General features: G+C 41.3%; 1 protein-coding gene across 1 annotated transcript in view; it reads left to right on the top strand.

Moving 5' to 3' along the window:
• The window catches only part of UBE2F (ubiquitin conjugating enzyme E2 F (putative)), a 93771-nt gene that overhangs the window by 10701 nt on the left and 61306 nt on the right, over positions 1–21764 (top strand). Inside the window, exons 3-4 of the mRNA XM_075001303.1 lie at positions 10256–10285; positions 17050–17115. Coding sequence (XP_074857404.1) covers positions 10256–10285; positions 17050–17115 — 96 coding nt within the window. The remainder of the gene's footprint in view (positions 1–10255; positions 10286–17049; positions 17116–21764) is intronic.

Here is a 21764-nt window from a genome sequence, read left to right as displayed (position 1 = left end):
TCTGAGATCACTGCAGGACCATGCTTTCCCCAGTGCTGAGTGAATGGGGCAGGCGGGCTACCCCCGAAGCCATGAGGAATGCTGAGGGGGTGTCAGCTTACCAGGCTGGAGCAGGAGTGAGGTCAGGGTCTGAATGCCAGAGCTGAGTTTGAGGCAGTATTGGAGTCAGAGCTGAGGGTAGGAACTGAATTACTGGGAGTGAGGGGAGGTGGAACAAGGCTGGATGCATGCTAGGTTTGGGGCTGGAGCAGCACTTAGAGAGACTAGTCTGGTAAGGCAGAGTGTCCATGGGTGTGAGCTATTACTGCTGCTATGTTTTTAAGCACCGGCCTGCTGGCTTCCTCCATCTGTCAGGCAGGACAGTGTGCACGAGGCAACCTAGCTGGCTTGCTGAGGCATCAGAAGTACTGAGCCGGCACCGGCAAGGGCCTTACTCATGACTGTAGTGGTGTAGGGAGGCACTGCTGAAGTCTCCACAGAATGCGGTGGGAGTCACGCCAAGGAGTTTAGAACCTGGAGCTTCACAGGTGCATGCAGCATCCGAGTTGGGTGTTAGAAGCTCAGTTATGCCTTGGTGCCTTTTTCCCTTTTCTTCTGTCGACTCCTTCCTCCTCTAGGCAGCCTTTACCTTCCAGGCTCTCTGTGCAAGGTGTGGTGCAGCCCTGGCTCACAGGGTCTTGCAGGACATGTTCTCCCACATCCTGTTTACTCCTTACCAGAGGTAGCCACTTTATGATGTGGAGGGAGCCCTCCTCAAGACCATGCTGGCTGCAGGTACAGAGAACACAGGAAGGTACCATTGTGAACTTTGAGTCACTATAGGGGCTCATCTGCATACTTGGCTCAATCTAATTCTTGACTCCCCCACCCCTCCACTCTCTGATTTGCTCACCTTGATTATCTTTTTCTGATTTGTCCTCCTTGCTTACTGTTTTTGGTTCTCTGTGCCTTAAATATTGAGTCTGTTCTGGTCTGGCTATGGTCTGAAGAAGTGGGTCTGTCCCGCGAAAGCTCACCTAATAAACTATTTTGCTAGTCTTTAAAGTGCTACTTGACTGCTTTTTGTTTTGATAGTGTATAGACTAGCACAGCTTCCTCTCTGTTACTATTATCTGGATAATAGGAATAGAAGGTAAAACTTACGATTCAGCACTCCCTGCTTCCCTAAAATCTTAAACAAGATGAGCTTATTGACGTTTCTGCTTTGGTGTTCCTGCTCCCCAGTGCCACTCAAGTCATGGTGAGTGTCACCCACCACAAGTGAGAGAAACACAGAGAAAACTGCTTGGTTGTATGATACTGGATACGGGGCAATGGCGCTGCATACTGGCACTTTTTGCCCTGCTGGTGATGGTTTTAGTTGACACGTCGCCACTGAGAGAAACAAAGGCAGAAAGCCCACAGCTGCTATGGGTGTCTTCAGGCTTCTGGAACCTGTGTGCAGCTAGTTAGCCTGCTGCACTGATGCTTGCTGAAGTTGATTACCTCCTGGTGTGGGCACATGTCCTAGTACAGAGGAGGAAGTTAGCTTATCATGCCTAGAAACTGTTGGAAGTGGATCGCTGTGTAACTCCCGGAAAGCTGCTTTGAGATCTTAGAGGACTCAAGGGGGAGAGATGTGCACATAAATGGCTCCACGTGGCTAAACCCACCTACATCTGTGGCTGAATGAAAAGCAGATAGCCTGTGACTGGCTTGTTGGCAGTATCCACAGTGGTGTGCTGGGGTCTTTGCCATGCAACTTGTTTTATATATGCGCACACACATTTCATAGAACTGGAAGGGACCACAGGAGATCATCTAATCCAGTCCCCTGCCCTCTTGGCAGGACCAGGCACCATCCCTGACATCTGTTTGCCCCAATGCCTAAATGGTAGTCTCAAGGATTGAACTCACAACCCTGAGTGTGGCAGGCCAGTGCTCAAACCACTGAGCTATCAAAAGTTGCAGGCATGTAGCTGACCACCAAATTGATTGGCCTCCCTGGCCTTCTAGTATGTCCACTGTAGATCTTTCACTTTCACATGGTGCTGATTCGGGTTCCTGTTGTACCACATCTCTTGCATTGCCTGAGCAACGTGTTAATAGATGTAATTGTTTCTACAGATGGTTCGGATATGTGTCAGCACAACCTCTTCTCCCTACAGGCTTAGGAGATCCAATATTTCTTCTCCGCTCCTGGCAGTAGCATGTCTGGCAGGTGATCAGCTGGGCAAATGTGCATGGTACTGGAGAAGATAGAGGTGTGCTCCCCAAGCTGGATAACCAATAAAAAGCATTTGAAAAACTTCTGTGGGGTGGGAGAGGCTTAGTTGGGGAATGGGTGTCTGGAGGGCAGGTGTTCAAGTCTCCATTACCTGGTGAGTGTAGCTCACAATTGTGACCAATGTGGGCAGTTGTGCGTTTTGGGGCAAAGGCTGGAGGACTGTTAAGGTTGACATAAGTAATAAAATGTCTACGCTCAAAATGTGGTGACCTCTGTACATTGGCCGTGGCTTTGGCTACAAGGGGAAGTGGTATTACTATGTCCTTGACATGAGTCACAGCAGAGGGAGACAGATATAGATGTGGGTACACGCATAACCAGCTCAACAAAAAGCAGCTTATGTAGTCCCAGTCTTTGTACTCTTACCCCTTCTACTTAGTCACCTATGTTCTGTTCTTGCTGTCAGTTCCTTGAAACTGACAGACTGTGGCAGGCTAGTTTTCAGAAAATGGAATAATAACATTTACAGCTTTCACGTTCAACTTTTTGAAAGCCATCAAATTCAGCTGGTGGGAGAGTGTGTTTTTTTTTTTTTTGTTTTGTTTTTTTTTTTTGGAGTTACCATGCCTTCATGTGTTGAAGACCAGCTTTTTCATGAATCTTGATTGGCTGATCAAAAAGGTCAGTGCCTTGGAGGACTGAGCCACTGACAGATTATTCTTGAATGAGTTGAAGAGGCCAGGGGACTGCAAGCAGAAGTGTTATGAGATTCACATTTTATAATAGTTATTTAAATGAAACGTGTTGGTGATGAAAATGTAACGTGTGCTTAGAGAATCATTAAGACACTTTATTCAGCTGTATCTTTTAAATACAGACAAAATTACATTTGAACATGTGTGCTCTTGTCTATTTTAGTTCTGTTGAAGAGATACTGGCAACCTGAAATCTAGTCAAATATTTAAAAAGCAGCTCTAGTAATTCTAGATACTGTGCTTGTCTTGTAAGCATCCTGATAAATTTGTGTGGTTTTTTTTTACTTTATGAAAGACTTCCAAAATTGTGATGTGAAAAAGAAAGTCGGGTAAGTGTGAATATATCTGGAGAAAGAGAGCAAAATTAGTTCTATTGTAATAATTCGAGTTGTTTGCTCGTAAGAATAGGCAAAAATATCCACATGATTGAAAGAAATTCTTTGTTTCCATGGCATTTTCCATCTAAGGATTGGGGGGAAAAAAAAAGTGCAATTATAAATTCATATATCTCCTGTTATGTACAGTGAGGCAGTGTCACAAGGCATTGCATGCTCAAAAGGGAATATATTTGTCTAGATTCATAGCACCATCTTATTGTGAAATGGTTCTCCTTGGGAAGGAAGACCTGAAAAACTGCAGGATAAATCAAAGTGTAATGATGGAAAATTAAAATGGCTTACAGTGAAATGTTTATGGCAGTATGTGACAATTACACTAAAGACTGCATAAATTATGGTAAGAGGAATTCGGAGCACATCCGAAGGGAAGGCTTGTGCTGGATTTCATTCTAGTGTTTAACTGACACAGGAGAGGTTTGCTCAGATACTGTCTGATTTTAATGTTAGCCCTTATTTGTACCTAATTTTCATATATGCATCTCTCTGGTAAAGTTAATTGAAATTGTACAAGGTTGCACAGTGGGTTGTTCTTCCTGGGTTAGAGACAGACATTACTGGCTTCCATTCCTTTGCACCTTGAACCCGGGTGGCTTATATCACTTAGTGGTGCTAGTGTTCTGATAATTTAATAGGCTACTGTTATGTGGTATATAGACCATGCGTGCGATTTGACGCCCTCCTCGCTCTCGTGTGCACTTAGAAGAAATATAGAAACATATCTTTTATGCTAATTACAAATGGGTATTGGACAATCTTTACACGCTCTGTTTATTTGTAATACTAATCCCCCGATTTAATTATACAGCTTGAGGGAGCGAAAAGTCCACCTGCTTTCAATAGTAGAGTTGATACGATTTTCAGTAAGAATGATATTATGTTACTGGAACTGGTCTATGGAAAACAGTTATACATGTCTTGAACTCTGGCAGGATTAAAAAACATACCAAACAGAACATGGTTTCCTTGTGGCGTCTCGCTCAATAAAGTGGCGGGGAAGCCTCATCTAATTTTGAGGGCTCAGGTCTGAGCTACATCAAAGCTAGATCATGGTTTGTGTTCGTATCGGTACTAATGGTGAATTTTTACAGTGGGGAAGGAGGAATTTGCTGGTTAAACTCTTGTTTGAAAAGACTGAATTCGTTTGTTTAAATTAAACCTTTTCACATTTGTTAATAATCTAAACAAGGTGAATCAATTTGAAATGGAGTCTGGAGGAGAGTTAATGGCATATTCAGGTTCCACAATTGCCTCTCAGTTCTTGTTCCTTTTGTCCCCAACCCAACCATCTTTTGTGGTTTTAGAATCACGTTCCAGTTTCTGAAGTGTCTTTTCACTTCCCTGTTGCCTGAAAGACTGACACAAACAGGGAAACCATGTGCTATTCATGGAAAACACTGAACTGGGCAGTAAACAAAAGTAAAATGAGAAGTGGCAAGACAGATTTCACTCAAGTGTTTGTCATGTGCCATGTCTTGGAGAGAGCCCTTAAATTTCATGTCACAACTTACTTTTCAAAAAAAAAATTCTGATCTGCTTAGATTCTGTACCAAAAATGTGTGTGTGGAAAGCCTGAAGTCAACAAATATTTTTGAAATCTAAAGAAGAAAACTGTGTGTGTGTATATGTATATATAATATAATATATATAAGGATGAGATTTGAATATCTGTTCTGCATTGTGGGAATCTCAAAACAGTAGTTAACTCATCGCAGTATGTACATGCATTTGACTGAAGTTTGTTTTTTAATAAAGTACCTTTTTATTTCAGTTTCTTTTAATAAAAGAGGATTCCTTTATTGTAATAGCTGTTTGTTTGTAAGCATGTGATGTATTTTGCAGAGTACACAAATGAAATTTGGTTCAAATGGCCAATTGTTGTGATGTGGATATGTAGAACATCAGCAGAATTCTAGAGGTAATCTTAAGGTTATGGTAAACATTTGATTATTTTTCTATTATGCATACAGGAGACTGACATTTAATGAGCTTAATTTCTGATTATACTGTATTTTGAATAGGAAGCTTGTTACACATTACGCTGTAAGTTCTTTAGCCTAACTAAATCACCAATTTCAGATGCTTACTGAATAGAGTAACTTGGTCCCACCTGATAAGTTTGACAAACACTTTACCATTTAGCCTGAAAGCAGGTTAACTTTTAAATTAATTTACTTTGAGTGGTTTCTTTAGTAGTGTACAGCTAATGTAAATTGAGTTGGAATGGGCTCTTAAAGTAGAGGTCAGCATGAGACATGGAACTTCATGTATAGGTGCCCTTGTTACTGTCGTCTTCACTGCTGTTAGATGTCACACTTGCAAGTTTAGGAAGCCACTTTTATATTGCCTTTTGCCATGCCCATAAATTACTGTTCTAATGCTAATAATTAGATGTTTGACTTAAATTTTTCTCATCAGTTTTCACTAATTCTCATCCTATTTTTTGCTGATTTTAACTTTTCTGTTCAATTTTACCATGTGATACCCGAATTTGATTCTTCTGTTTCCCTTGTCTCTGTCATCTCACTTTGAAAAGTAGTTTTCATAGCATTTGCTTTCTGATATTCCCTTGCAGTCCATGCCAATTGAAATGGATGTGGGCTTGCTTCCTGTCTGAGAGAACATGGCATTTTATGATGTGCCAATAATCGCAATACAGGATATGCTAATATTCTATGCACTCTTGTTTTAAAAAATTGCTATTATGGAAGTGCCTGTATGCCTAAAGAGAGATTTCAGGTGTTCCATTGTGCCATAAAATGAAAGGTTGTGAGGCAGTTTGGGAGGGTGGGGTAGCTTTTTCTCTCCCTGTACAGGTTGAATCTCTCTAATCTGGAACACTCATCAGATTATGGATGTTGTCAGATTCTAATTAGCCAGTCAGCCATTTACCGTGGGTGTGGCCAAGTTTCCTGTGGTCCTATGAAGTTTGTTTCCAGCCACCAGTCCTGGCTCTGATCTGTGCAGTTATTTAGCTGTAATTTACCCCAAATGTCTAAGAGCCCAGTATGCAGTGGAAGTGTTTAGTAATGTGCTAGACAATATGACTTCCTGCGGTCTGGTAGATTCTCTAGTTTGGCACTGGTCTGGTTCCTGAGGGTGCCAAATTAGAGAGGTTCAACATAAAGCACTAATATTTTCAGATCCTGTATTTGTGTCTCTAATATATTTTGTAAGTTTGTTCCTGCCTATATTGGTTATAAGAAGATTTCACTAATGGCTGGACAATTCCAAAAATTGATTCAATCCGTTGACACTTAGGAAGAGAGAGCGCTCAGTGGTTTGAGCATTGAACTCGCAACCCTGGTTTTATCAGGCTAGTCTTAAAGGGGGACCATTTAGGGATCTGGGGCAAACAGACTTAAAAAAAAAAAAAGTCTGGGATGGTGATAAGTCCTGCTGTGAATAGAGGGGACTGGATTCAATGACCTCTGAAGGTTCCTTCCACTTCTATGAGATAGACCTCTGGGTTATTGGCCCGGGACTATTCCTCTGTGCCACTCTGCTGAGCTATTGTTTTGGGAGGGTGGGGGGGTGGGGGTTAACAGATTTCCATCAGACTGTGTTTGGTGAGGAGAAAGTGTAGGAGCTGCAACACAGCAAAGAGAAGGTACAACAAGGAGGAGGAACTGGAAGGGGGAAGCTTAGAAAAGGGGTTTGATGGAAAGGATCCTGTACTCACATCCTACGTGCTGTTGTAATCTTGGTACATGCTCTGCCTTGTGAGGTGTCCTTTGGGGGGGAAAAAACCAAAAACTTTGGTCAACAATATAGTGGCAGTGCATGTATCCACATTGTATATAAAGTTACAAGTGCCTCCTGTGTGGTGATAGTGCTCGTTTAGCAAAGGTTGCCTAGCCAGGGTTCGAACCTGTCTATCTTAGATAAAGGAATGTCTGTTTTACCTCATTCTACGTATAAACAGCACACAGACTCCTTAAGACAGCAAGAAGGAGCAGTGGCAGGAGAGAAGACAGCTCTGCATTGGCGCATACACAGGGAGAAGCAAACACATGGTAGCACGCTCACTGCTAGAATTTGCCACCTTCTTTACTGTTTGCATAAGCTTTGCTTTGGGGGTGATCCTCAAAAGAAGCCTCTTCGAGGGGTGACTAGAGTACAAAAATGAGGGGCAAAACACCTTCCAAAGTGCGTAGCTTTCTTTCCCAAATAAGAAGAAAAGGAGCCTGCCCTTTGACTCTGGGCGCGATCGTCACCAGGGAGTTTCAGCCCTGTTCCTGGAAATATGAAAGAATTTTACTTCGAACCAAGTCCCACTTGTTAAGTTTCAACACTCTTCCAAGGAACTGTCTTTTTCTCTCTGAACCATTTCTGTTTTTAATACCTTGTGGTCGCATGCACTCAAAACCTAACTCTCCCTAATTATATAAATCTGTTTTATAGTTAGTCTAAAGTATGGTAAAACTCTTTCATATCTGGAATTCACAAATTAGCCTCCTTTTACACACAAGTAAATTTTGGTTAGGTTTTCCATAAGTACAGTACAAAGAAAGTAAATACAAATACAGCAGTTACATTTATAGCATACAATACTACTGTTGGTAAATAAAGTACTCTGCATACATTTGTGTTTGATAGCCAATCTTGTTTTTCTTCAGTGTTATGCATTGTTAGGTAAAGCTCTGTTGTTCAGAATGTCTGAATAGCTGGCAACCTCCCAGTCCTGGGGCTGCTGGACATGAGTTTACAGTAATTTAGTGTTTGTGCTTAAGTTGAACTGTGTGTTAACTCCGGTTAAAGCAGCAAACTGTTGAATGTTGACTTGTTAGTGGCAGCAGACCTCAGATATCTGAAGTACCTGGGAGAATGCCAGACAGTGTAGAACATGCAGTTTTGGGGAGAGTTCATCAGTGCGTTGGATTACCCTGCAAGTAGTAACCAAAGCAAGGATATGACTAGCATGTTGCTGGTAGGCTGCTGGATTCAGGGCAGCTGGACCCCGGCTACAACTGAACACACTCAGGTTGGGCTGCTCCCAATCAGCCTAGGAGTATGCAGTACTTTTCAGGGAGGTACAACAGTATTGAGAGGCACACAAAGTTGTAGGTATGTGGTGACACAGCCCCTCACTGGTCTGGATTGCACCCCAGAAAATGGCGAGGGGATGAAGACAGGAAGCTGAGGGCACAGGTTTAACTGGCTGGCTTCAGGCATGTAGTGTTAAGCTAAAATGGTGAACCCCCAAAATATGCTGCTTCAAGTTTCATGCTTAACACGCATTAAAGCAAGTTAAACAACTTGAAGCCACTCTGTCTGCCCACCAGGCTCCCCACTGGGGTAAGCCAGGGAAAAGCAGTGCCTACCTCCCAGAGTGGTGGGAAGCAGGAAACCAGGCAGTGGCTGGGTTCCCTGCTTCATTGCCCTCATGGGCCCAGGAAACAGACCAGCCCTGGTGGTTTGGTCAGTTTCCTGGATCCTGCAAACCCAGCCTGGTTTCCCATATCTCCCTCCCACCCCTGACTTGCACAAAAATTTGAGTTACATGGGGGTTGCAGGAACACAACTCCCCAAGTAAATTGGGGTTTTATTGTGGCGGGCTTCCCCCACAATTACAAGAGAGGATCTAGACAGGTTTGGCAATTTCCTATTAAAAACATTGTGTTGGGATTGACATGCGCTAAAACGGGCTTAAACCCAAGTTACGCTGGGAAAAGTAATTGCATCAGTGTCCAAGTTCTGCATGCATGGAACAAATCTTCTCAAGCTTTGGATACGGTCATTGAGACGTTAGGAACAGGGTTACTTGATTGATACATCAGGGTGCTGTGTGGTCGAATGGACCTGGACTGCTAATCTGCAGGTCTGTGTGCATCTGATTGTTTAATGCTTCATGTCTACAACTCTGCATTATAATTTTCCTACAAGTCAATGTTTTCAACTTTTGTTTGTAGAATACTGAAAACTGAGCCAAGACATAGCATATAACTGAGCTGATTTCCCCCCCGCCTGAATCAGGCATCAGGAAGTGGCTCCCTGTTAGCAAAAGCCGCTGGAGCTCGGCTGTGAGTGGTCCTCTCCTTTCCCAGCAGAGGAGATGGGAGGGCCAGCTCAGAGCCAAGCTCTGATTGCCAATAATGATGGGAGCCATGTCCTGCTACCTGGCCAGAGTGTGGCAGGAATCAGTAGTGGCAGCCTGTGCTCAACTCAGAGGCACCTGCCCTCCCTGCCAGGGCCTGGTGGCAGCAGTTGCTCCCAGCTTTTCCCCTCCCAGGTGAGGCCCAGTCTGTGGAGGCATGGAGAAGGACCAGAATGTGGGAGGGTTGTGGCTGGATGGGCTGGGGAGCCACATGCCCAGCCCCTCCTGGGTCAGGCTCCCCCCTACCTCCACCAGCCCTTCTCTCTGCCTCCAGCCTCTGGTGGGGCAGAGATGACTTTTATGTGATGTCATTGTGTCGCCCAGGAGGAAATGCTTTGGGAGTTTTTGTTGCCAGTAAACTTTTTTTTTCCTTAACTGTTAACTTAATTTTGTTTAAGCCTATTACCAAAGAGTAAATAGAAAACTTACCCAGTAGCATAACTCTTGTTAGCCCTGAATGTGAAGTTGTGTGCGTCTAGAAAACATTCTTGTTCAAATACATACGATCTTTAAAAATGCTGGCCTCGCTGTCTGTCACCTCAATATGTATGCAAGGGGCGTGAGGAGAAGGTGAACTTTGATGTGGAACATTTAAAAAGAATCCCCAGAAGCAATGGGGTCTGAGGAGGCATTTGAAGAAGACGTGTCTCGAAAGGAGTAAATGATAACTTTGAAATTGTAAAATGTTATACTTGGTTTAAAAATGTGTTCAAACTGAGCACATCCTGCTGTTCATATCTTTTTATTTTCATGCACAAGCTGAAGCCAGAATTAACAGTAATCTTTCTTTTCTTTTCAACAGAGGTTGCAGAACTTGAAGCTAATTTACCTAGTAAGTATGAGATTCTGTATTTTACAAAAAAGAATAAAGGGCATGGAGACAGCTTGCTTGTTCTCTGACTGACAGTATTTTTTGTGGATGGCAACAAAGAGGTTCCTCCTTTTTAAGCTGAATGCCTGGTTGCAGGCTGGGTTCTTCTCCCAACCCCGAATGGGCTTCTGACTACTGTTTTCTCTGCCTCTGGCCCAGCTTCCTGTCAGATCACGGATGTTGCCAGACCAGAGAGTCCCAAATTAGAGGAATTCAGCCTGTACTACAGGTTGAACCTCTTTTTTTGTCTGGCGTCTTCTTGAATGACAGGTCAATAGCTAATAGCATTACCAACGCTTCTGGTGCTTACTGGGCTCTTCGCTGTAATTTACCCCTAAATGTTTTCTAAGTAACAGCACAGAGCCAGGACTTAAACTTTGGCCGCACATAAGTGGCCATCCGGCTAACTCAAATCACGTTGGGTTCATGGATGTTGCCAGATCGGAGACTTCCACCCTTGAGAGGTTCAACGTGTACAAATTTGGGGAGACTAAATTCCCTTCTCTAATAATATTCCCAGGGATTAAAGGGTTTCTGTTATCTGAGTGGTTGTACTTGCAGGTACCCCCTCACTGCTCTCAATATTTCCAAGATAAGAGGGATAATGAATTAAAGGATAAAGGGGAAACAGTTAACGCTTTCTGTAAAACAGAGTAAATAGTCATAGTTCTTTGGCTTCAGGCTGATGTCATCTGACACAGTCACAAGATTAGAATATTAGGGATATTACTTAAAAATACCGCAAGATGGGATATGCAATTTTATGCTTAGAGGAGCATGGAAGTGTCGGTGTTACTGTGAATGCTGATACTGTAAAGCAGATAATTGTGTATTGAATGCAGAACCCTACTTGTGCTGAGTTTTTTTTGGTTGGGATTTTAAATGTACAGCAGCTTCGAATTCAAGCTTCTGCACTCAACAGCTGTCGTTAAGTTGGATCCCTGGAACCTCTGTGTTCTGTTGCCTAAGCTATCGGCGTAAGGGAAGTGGTGGGGGTGGGTGTTAGGCTGTCTCGGGGTGGAGGGCGGCAAAAAGTTGTTAGAAAGGATGATGAGACAGGTTGCTAAATCCTTTATATATTGCTTAGAATGGGTACTGGCAACAGATACACTGAACCATTGCCAGGTGCTGTTTCTTTGTTTGTGCTTGTGTGCAAAACTGTGGACGCGCCTTTTCAGAAACCACGGTCAAAAGCTGAATGCTGAACTCTGTTCCCAGTTACATGAGCCCATATAGCAAAGGCAAAGCTAGTGTGACATCTCTAGCCTTTTCTTCGACTGACGCTTTCAAAAAAATCCTTCATGTAGATAAAGCTGCTGAGTGGTGGTGCTTGGGTCTCTGCCATGTCACTGTCCTTTTGTAACATTTCCAAACCTGGAGCAGCTCCTTACCATCAAATTCCATCTTCTCAGTATAAGAATTACCTTTTGATTGGTGGGTGGGTGGGAGAAAGGAGAAGGCAAAGCTGGTGCTGGGTACTAGGGAAGGTGTGAATGTGCAAGAGGGGAAGGTAATTGAAAAAGGAAAGGTAACTTAATGCTGATGTAACAGAGAGGAAGCTGTGCTAGTCTATACACTATCAAAACAAAAAGCAGTCAAGTAGCACTTTAAAGTGCTACTTCTCTGCTTTTTTTTTTTTTTGAAATGCTGATGGTTTCTCTCTCACATTTGGACTGTTTTTTGCTCCCTTTTTACCATTGTATGGAACTATTGTACGCTCTACAAGAGTAAGTTCAACTTTATTAATAAAATACTTAATGTTATTACATGGATACACTTCATGTACAAGCCTGTAAATAAAATGTTTATATTCCTTGCTGTGCCATGGTGCTGTTTCACGTTATTGCATGCATTATTTCTTGAAGTCAAAAGCTAGATCAGTGCAGACATGGTGATAGCTTTTCATAATATGCACTTGGCTGGCTAAATCTTGATTTTTATAAAGGAACTTGGGTGGTTTGTGCATTATGTCTGCACTAGAAATGTTACTATATAGCAGTGTGTTTACTCAGCTTAAGCTTAATTTGGTTTCAGTTAAATAACTATAATGTGTCTGTCACAGTGTCAGGTGATCTTTCAATATGGTGCCAAATATGTTGGTTTATTCCCCTCCACGCTTCTGTGTGTAACACTGGTAATATCTGATGTCTAGTGCATCTTTATATACAGGGGCAGATGGTGAATAGGTTTGGATGTGCAATTCATTTTATGCTAAAATATTTGTGTTTGTGTGGGAAGACGTTAAAATATGTGGTGAGAAATTATTAATTAGAAATTTGAGGAAGTTAATTTTACCCCTTCCGACCATTGCAAATCTTTGAGATATAGAATCTGATTTTTTTTATTTTATTAAAAAGGGCAAGAATTGCATAGCATTTTGTAAGTAATACTAAGTCAAAGTAAACAGACTAAGTATGAGAATGGGCCAAAAGCATAATGAGCTTCTGAGATGCCCAAATATCTCAGGTGTGGTTGTTTTTATGCTGGTCACTGGCGCTGGTGTGGCTGCAGCTTGAGTTCTCTGTGCTTTTTCTGGAAGGATGTTGATAGTTGTAGAATCATGGTTTTCGAACCTTTTTTAGTGGTGTGAATCCCCAATCAACCTCACCCCCCCCTACCCACCCCAAACCGTTTGCAGAGCCCTATCAAAGGCAATTCTGTATGCTACATACACTTCATTTAATGAAAAAGGAAACCACAACATAGATTTTTTTTTTTTTTAAGACAGTGATTAATCCCACTGGAAGATATTTAGTGTGCAAAGATGCAATCAATTTTTCTTTATTTATTTAAAATATATTTAGAACTTATTTTCTGTGACTTTATTTCTGCTTTCATGGACCCTCAGCAGTACCCTCACAGACCTCATGTTGGGAACCATTATTGTAGTGGGCTCACAGGAGAGCCACAAAAATTATTTAAAAGGTGTGTCAGCCTGATAACTTGAGCTAAATCTATTTAGCTTAACAAAATAGAGGTTAAGTAGTGAGTTGATGGCAGTCTATAAGTACCTATTTGTATGGGGAGCAAATATGTAGTAAAGGACTCCTTACTCTAAGGGCTAGAAATTGAAGGTAGCAGATTCAGACTGTAAAATAAGGTGTAAATTGTTCATTATGAGCATCATAAACCATTAGAACAATATAGCAAGAGTTGTGGTGGATATTCCATTACTGACCAATTTAAAATGAAGTGGTTTTTTTTCTTAAAAGATAATGTGGTAGGTATTATTTTGGGGGTATGGTCTGTGGCCTTTGCTGTGGAGGAAGTCATGCTACATGATCACAATGGCCCTTTCTGGCCTTAAAAAAAATCTATGAAAGGAAGTGGTTTTGTGCTCAAGAATTACTCTTCCTTCTGCATGGTATCTCCACTTCCAGAGAGCCTACTAGTGCTTAGCTTCTCACTTAAAATCTTTCTGTCTTAGAAGACATTGGGATTAAAACGCTACTGCATCTTTGCATGCTGCTCTTGGGTGCTTCTATTGCTGAGTTAGCTTTATATGTACTGACCACATAGCTTTATGAATTAATTTGAGGGTATAGATGGTTGCAGTTCTCTGAAACAATGTTCTGTCAAAAGTTACTTCAGGAGAAATTGGGTCACCAGCTTCAAGTAGTCCTTGCCAAGCTATGTGATGTCTTTGATTTTAAAATGCACAGGCAGGCAAAACACGATTTCAGCTTGTTTGGTTTCCTGAAAAAAGTTTTTAAATCCAAAGGAATTGTAGAAGCCATGCACTTGAAATTTAAACTCTCCGATGTTACTTAAAAGTCACATGAGGAGGAAATTATGTTGGGGACAGTGTTTTCAGAGGGAGAGTATATTGGTCTGGTATCGTGTTAGTTTTAAAATTGATACTGGGGCAGGTATAATGGTTGTGTGATGTTCATTTTGTCACCATGGAGGGAATGAGAAAAACTTAAGTTCAGAGACGGACGTCTTCTCTGAGGCCTGGTCCACACTAGAGAACAAAGCGGATCCCAGGTATGCAATTCTAGCTATGCCATTAGTGTAGCTAGAATCAATGTATCAGTATTGACTTTGTTCCCTAGTGAAGATCGGGATTCTTTGGGTTCCCACCGATCTCCCTTACTCCAACACATTAGCATGGAATATCAGCGTTGATATTCCATCAACGCTGATGGCCGAGCCCCAAGAGATTGATCACAGTGCATCGAATGCCAGGTAAGTATAGTTATACCAGCAACAAAGGGTCCTGTGGCACCTTATAGACTAACAGAAAAGCTTTGAGCATGAGCTTTCATGAGCACAGACTCACTTCATCAGATGCTGGTCTTGGAAATCTGCAGTTGGCCCTGCAGATTTCCAAGACCAGCATCTGATGAAGTGAGTCTGTGCTCATGAAAGCTCATGCTCAAAGCTTTTCTGTTAGTCTATAAGGTGCCACAGGACCCTTCGTTGCTGTTACAGATCCAGACTAACACGGCTACCCCTCTGATACAGTTATACCATGAGCCATTTGACACAATGCATTTTGGAAGACTTTGTTGCTTCCCAGAGGATCCCAGAGTTTGTTAGGCACTTCGCTAGCACCTAGCCCTAGCCTGAGGAAGCCTTGTAGGTACCTGCCATGGATCGGCTTCCCAACTCCATCAGGCACGGGCAACAACAGCACTCCTCCCTCAGCACCAAAAGCAGATTTTCAATAGGCACCCTCAAGTCCTCCAAGCATCTCCTTGGGTGTTCAGTCCCTAGGCTAGCGGACACTTAAACAGTATTCACCAGTTCAACTATTTCTAAAGAAACAGCACTCCCTCGCATATCCATCCCATCTCAGGTCACACCTTCACTTAATTTACATAATGTAATTTGTTTATACTGAAATCGTATTTAACCAAGTTTGGAGATTCAATTCATAGCAACTAGATGTACTGGATACAAATAGTTATAAAATCCTAATGTGCATTCTAGAGCTTAGATTTGTTAACAAAATACTCTGTCTGAAGTATTACTCACCCCAAGTATCTTGATGTGTGTCTACATGCCAGGGCTATTTCAGTATACCTTGGTATCCTGTTGCAGGAGAAGTAAGGGATGCTTCGAAAAAGAGCGTTATTTTGACATTTGGCACCATTTAGACAGTGTCAAATGCTGAAATACCCTAGTTCAAAATGACCTCTGAGTAAGATACACTATTTGTTTAGATGTAACCTTGAAGATCTTTGTAGCCAGGTAGGCTGTGGCCTTTCTTTCATACATGCACTGGCCTCCTAAGGGAAGGATTCAGTGTGTATCTCTGGGCTCCATGACATACTGTAACAGTCCTTTGTGTTCATTTATAAGGACATCCCCTTGCTACCTTTTCTTGTAGGTTTTTTCAGTCTGCATCTGTCTCAGTGTCCCCATAGACATAGTGTTGAGGTATGGTCAGATTTCTGGCAACCCACCTTAATTTCAAGACTGAGAGCGTTATTTTCAGTGTAGATACCCGACTCCTTAAATGTTATCTATACCTGCATTTTACAATTACAATGACTGGTTACTGGCTCTCAGTAAACATCTCACATGCCACCGTTTGGTGAATTATTATGCAGATGTCCAACTTGAGATCTCTGTAGAATCACAGCCATCTGCAGCCCAGAGGGTCCTTAGCTCATAGAGAGGCCTATTCTATTCAGTACAGCTCGCTGTTACACTTTGGGTCTGAATAGTATTTTTTTAGTTAGTGTGTGGAATATGGTACAGCATGTTGTATCAGAGGCCTTGATAGAGGTTACTGGCTCAGCTAGAAACCTCAGTGTTCAGGAACAGTAATTATTAACCTTCAGTGCCACAAAAGACAGGGTTTGTCTGGTAAGGACTCCCCTTACTTTAGCAGTATGTTATGCCAATCATCTCCTGAGTGATTTACAGTACCATACAATCTTGGATTCTGCTTTTCTTTATGGATACAAATGATGTGGCAAAGGGAGCTTTTTAGAAGGTATTAAATTAAAATATAAAGGTTTGAATAGTGAATTAACAGCTCTCCAGTTTGTGAAGGAAGTAACTTAGGGTGCATACCTTTGAGGGATTTAGTTCTTGCTTTTAAAATGCAAAACTTTGTCGGGGTGAGGGAGACAGAATTTTACTGTATTACAATGCCAGACACCGTATGGCTTGCTGTCGTGTTGAGTCCCAGAATTGTATTTAAGTCTGTCGACCTTTTATGTAAGTCTGAGTTTAAAATCTGCATCAGTTTCTGGCAGTGATCTCTTCCCTTATTTGCCTAGAAAAATCTTTCTATTCTCCATGAGGGAATGGTACTTTCCCCTTCAAGTGCCGTTTTAAGTGAATTGAAGAGGAATTACTTGGGACAGAAAAGATTTTAAAAGCAGAGCTGCCCTCTAGAACTGTGGGGGAAATACTAGTGGTTCTGTATATCTGCCCTTTCTACCTTTTGATTATCTGTCTGTGGTAACCGATTTTGCACTATAAGTGGGCCTGATTATCACTTTAGAAGACCGTACCCCATTCTCTTTTACTGGTACGTTCTTTTTCTCTTAACTGCAGCTCATTAACAGCACGGCAGGGGATTTGGTGACATTAGTTATACTGACCCAAAGGAAGGGGCATGAGAGTGATTGAAAGTCCCAGCAAATTGAGCTCACTGGGATAAAAGCACGACTCAGTGAATGAAGGCGGAATACTTGACGTGATTCTACGTTTGGGCCTGATAAGATTGAAAGAGATGATTTCATGCATTGTTTTTCCTTTTGCAGGTACATGTAAAGTGAATTTTCCAGATCCAAACAAGCTTCATTACTTTCAGCTAACTGTAATCCCAGGTAACGTTTTTTAGTGTTGTTTTTGGCTTAATGTTGTCATGTACTGGCAACGTTGGTAATGAGTGTGGATTGCTTGGGTTCTGGGGATAATAGACCACTGAAAAACTTGCAGATTTTAGGCATTGATTTTTATGTTGAGGCATATGGGAAAGTTAATTTTTTTTTTAAACTGGTGTCTTAAGATCTGAAGATCAATAGAGGCTACAAAAGAGGAGAAAGGTGTTTAGATCTCCTTTGCTAGTTTTTAATAGGTTGATGCAAGCTGGATTTGGCTTAGTTTCAGCCTTTAAGGAGAGTTATTTTTTTAATTGCCAAAATACACTTGAAACCATTCTCAATGGAAATGGTCCTTATAAAAATTAAATTTCTCATCTACAATAAAATCCTTATAAAACAGTTTATGCATATGTCATAAACTGTTTTATAAGGATCTTTATTGTAGATTTTTTTGGTGCAGTAAAGTCAATGGAGACATGATAAAATGATTGAAGATTTTGGGAATAATTGACAAATCTGCACATTTCAGAACAGGTGTCTTCTGCTAGCTTCTTAGCAAACATTAAGTGTAGTACTGTGAGATCATGTTGCAGCCATCCTTTTTCAAATAAAAATACAAAAAAATTGCTAGCACACTGTGAAATAGATCAGCAATAAAAACTGAAGTAGTTTTCAAAATGAAAAATGCATTTTGATACAAAGGCTGAGATTTACTTACTGGTTTGCAGAAATCATCACTTCCCGATGAGTTTCACAGTGATGTTCGAGGTGTGGGGGGTGTGTGTGTGTGTGTGTGTGTGTGTGTGTGTGTGTGTGTGTGTGTGTGTTTAAAAAAAAAAACAAAACCCACTGCATATGAACATAAAACAAAGCAGAGGCATATCCACTGCCTCCTCCCCATCCCCCAGTAGCATTTTGGAAAGCTGTGTGAAATATGTGATAAAGAGCCGGTGAAGCTTCCACTGACCTTGGTCATGACCAACATTCCTTCTGATTTTTCCCATCCCTCTGCAGAATAATTTTTTATGTGCAGCACCAGTAGAAACAAGAAACCTAGCTGTGAGTGCTCTGCTGGATGGCATTTGAATCTCCCAGTTTACAGGGAACATGGGCTTTGGCTCTGAGATTTTGTGAAACTAACTGGAAGCATTTAGAGAGAAAGCATAGAGCAGTGAAGTCCAGGTGTTAAAATAGTGTCTGCTGTGATACCTGATTCATTCTTCTGATTCTACATTTGTTTTTAAAAGTTTTTTTTAATTGCACTGAGCTTTTAAGATCTGTCCCTGTAATTTTGTACCAAGCTGTTTCCAATAAACACGCTGATCAGTGCAGGAAACATGTCTTGTCTGTGGAAAGTACAGATTAAACTTGTAGTGCTATTAAACAGTGTTTCCAATACTAATTGTTGATATGCACGATCAGTAGAAACAAGAAACCTTACTATGGGTACTCTGCTAAGCAGCTGGGTGGTATTTGAATTTCTCCTGAGTGTTTGCACAAGTCCACAGGTGATAGGGAGCACTGGTCCTGACTCTGAGGTTTTGTGAAACTAAGACCGTGTTTCTGAAACTATTATTCTGCGGAACCCTGGTTTTCTGTGAACAACTCGCAGGTGTGATGCAGCGGCTTAACAACTAATAGTATATTTTCTGCTGTTTAAACACCAGATACACAGTTACTACTTAATTGCTGTGATACCTGGGTAAATTATTACATTTTTGTCTTTTGCTATTTATGTTGCTGTTTTTTGTCTGACAATTTTTTAAAGAAAATTTTCATCGGTGAGCAGCATAAAAAAACTGTGTTCTGGGGTCTCAAATGTCAGAAATATGGGTCTAAGACAACCGTTGTGCTAGTGTCATTACTGAGGTGAAGTTACGAGAAGAAAGCTGATTTTTATTCTGTTTAGTAAATATTTTGGTTAACCTACCTGCTTATAATTTGGCATTGGTACCAAGAGTTAAACCAGGCAGCCACTAGATGTCAGTGTTGTTACTCATTAGTAAATTAAAAAAATAACATGTCATCGGCTGGAGAAATGTTGGCTCTTTCAGTTAAACAGTCTACTCCTGTGATTTTGTATTTTCTTGGACTGGGAAGTTTAATCAGATTGCCCCACTGAGCACACAAGAACTCATGGCAAAGATTGAATGTTTTCAGCCTCACGAAAGTTTCATGTTAGTTGCTGGTTGTGTGTCAAGAGTATGCTAATTAGAGACACGGGAAGAGCATCAAGTCTGTTGGTTTATGCTAACAGTCGGCCTTTAACTCCTCTCTTCATAGGAGTTAAAACTTTAGTTGACAGTATCGTAAGTGTGAAACAACAATGGGTTTCTCTTTTTGTATTAAACCTGCAGCAACTTAGCACTTAGTGGTTGACTTCTGTAACTGACTTACAGGTAAATGGAGTGATCTGTATTGTTCATGTTCATGACAACAGCTGTGCTAGCTTCACTGAGTTGAAATTACATGGAGAAGGGTGAATTCTTTTTAGTTAACATTTTGTTAAACTAATTAGAGCTGCACAGATGAAGTCCTGGCTTCTACAATCTGGTCAAAATAAACCTATTTTCAGTTGTTCATAATTCAGTTACAAAACCCATGATTTACTGCTACTTAACCCATCCATCTGTTCATGTGAACATAATAGAAATTACCCTTTGCTTTTAACCCAGTAAAACAAGCCAGAAGGAACCTCTCTGATAACTACAGTTTGTGAGGAGCGCAATCCATGTTCTCTGACAGAGATAGCAGAGAGTTGCCGAAGTATTTCTCTTGGATCTGTCCTGACTCTGTTTTGTATTACAGATGCGCCAGAGGAAAATGTTACCGTAATACCTGGGAAACATTAAACAAACTTGTCTATTCAGCAGAAGGCAGACTTTCTCCTCTTTCCCATACTTAAAAGCTGTTTTGGATATTTAAATTCAAATGGTCTCTTCTAGAAATGCCCTATTGAGGCCATTCTCTAGGTTGGTGGTTCAAGGAATGGCTTCTGAAGGATTAGCCTTGCAGTTTTCAAAGTACAGGCCGAGAGTTGGACTCAGCCTGATGTCTGGTGCCGGAGAATACTGTACTTTCTCTGTCGTACTCTTCTGATGCGTCGCTGTTCAGGGTTTAGAGATCAAAACTGTGAAGACTGGCTGCCAAGCCTATCCTAGTTAATGTCAAGCATGGATGACTAACATTGCTTCTTTTTGGCTCATTCTATTTAGCAGAGGGCCTTCTAGGTCAGTGATAATCAAATTTTTACATTGGGGCCCACTTTTTTCCCTTCAGTGGCAGCCCCCAACCCACCCCCACCTGTCTAAAGTAATCCAAAACAATGGAAATTTTGGTTATGTTCCTATGTGTGTGGGGGGGGCGGGGCGGGAAGCTTTTGTCAGGTGTAAGAAAATATGTGGAACGTAGAAACTGCTACTAATAGGTATATAAAAGTGAATACACATACATAAAAACAATAACCTATTCCAACATCTTTAATGAGGTGGATGAGCGTGACGCAGCAGTTGACTCACCCCTTCTGTAGATATTTGGTTTATATATGATGGATGGATAGAAGGAAGGGTCAGGGATGGAATTCAACTGGTATAAATTGTACAAGTTAACCTAATTTCTTGAGGAATCCTAATGTTAGAGGGCCACAACAGTTGCAGGGAAAGAACAGCTCTATCTAGGCTTTTACATTCTTAAGAGAACCTGTTGTGCAGAATTGGTGCACATGGTCTTGTTTATGTTTTGCTTTGCGATTAAAATCTGTTCTTAGATGCTTTTCCTTTTTATGTACTGTTTGGTGTCTGTGGTTAGTTCTTTATAGCCAGTCAAAATAAGTTTTCTATGGGCACTTCAAGAAAAAGGTAAACGGGAAGGTAAATTTTTTTCAGAAATGCTAAATCGGAAACGTGTTCAGTCATTTACAGAATACTAAAGCTGTATCTCTTATTCTCCACTCCCCACCGAAGGCTTTGTCAGCATGTCAGTGTACGTGTTTTAATTCCTGCAATACCCAATTATCAGAGAAGGGATGTGAGTCTGATGTGAAAATGTGCACGTAGAACATCTTATATTAGAAGGTGGAATACATATGATAAATTTTACTGTGCTCTGGGAAGCTTCTTACTCATACAGGAATTAGCTTTGTGCAGTACAGGTAAGCCATACAATAGTTGTTTAATGTTACACAGTATCCAACAGTGAAATTTGTCAGTTGTGGCAATAAAATACTCATTATTATTGCTGAGGCAGAAACATCATTGACTTTTGTGACTATCAGGACTGCCGCCGCCTCCTTCTGCAGGCTCCCCAAGCCAGTTGTTCTGTCTTGAAAGAAGATTGTTGTGGCAGCAGCTACTTCTGCTGGTTACTGTTGGTTTTTCGGTTTTTGTAGCAGTAATGAGTTAAACGCTAAGAAAAGCCTGGAGCTACCTGGAATTTGAGCCCCATTTACTGCTAGAAATTGCAGGATCCATATTGCCCACTTCACTTATGTAACCACTCCCTATTCTAGCTATCTGTAATCAGTGGAACTACTCACAATAGCCAACACCTGGTCTTGTACCAAGTATTTGCAGGATCAAACCCTTATAGGAAACTACTGTGAAAGCTTAATGTCAATGCAGTCTGCAACAGGAGGATATAAATATAGCCAAAAA

The sequence above is a fragment of the Carettochelys insculpta genome, chromosome 8, assembly GCF_033958435.1.
Source record: "Carettochelys insculpta isolate YL-2023 chromosome 8, ASM3395843v1, whole genome shotgun sequence".
In the NCBI taxonomy this organism is placed as follows: Eukaryota; Metazoa; Chordata; order Testudines; family Carettochelyidae; genus Carettochelys; species Carettochelys insculpta.
This window is presented reverse-complemented; position numbering and strand designations above follow the sequence as displayed.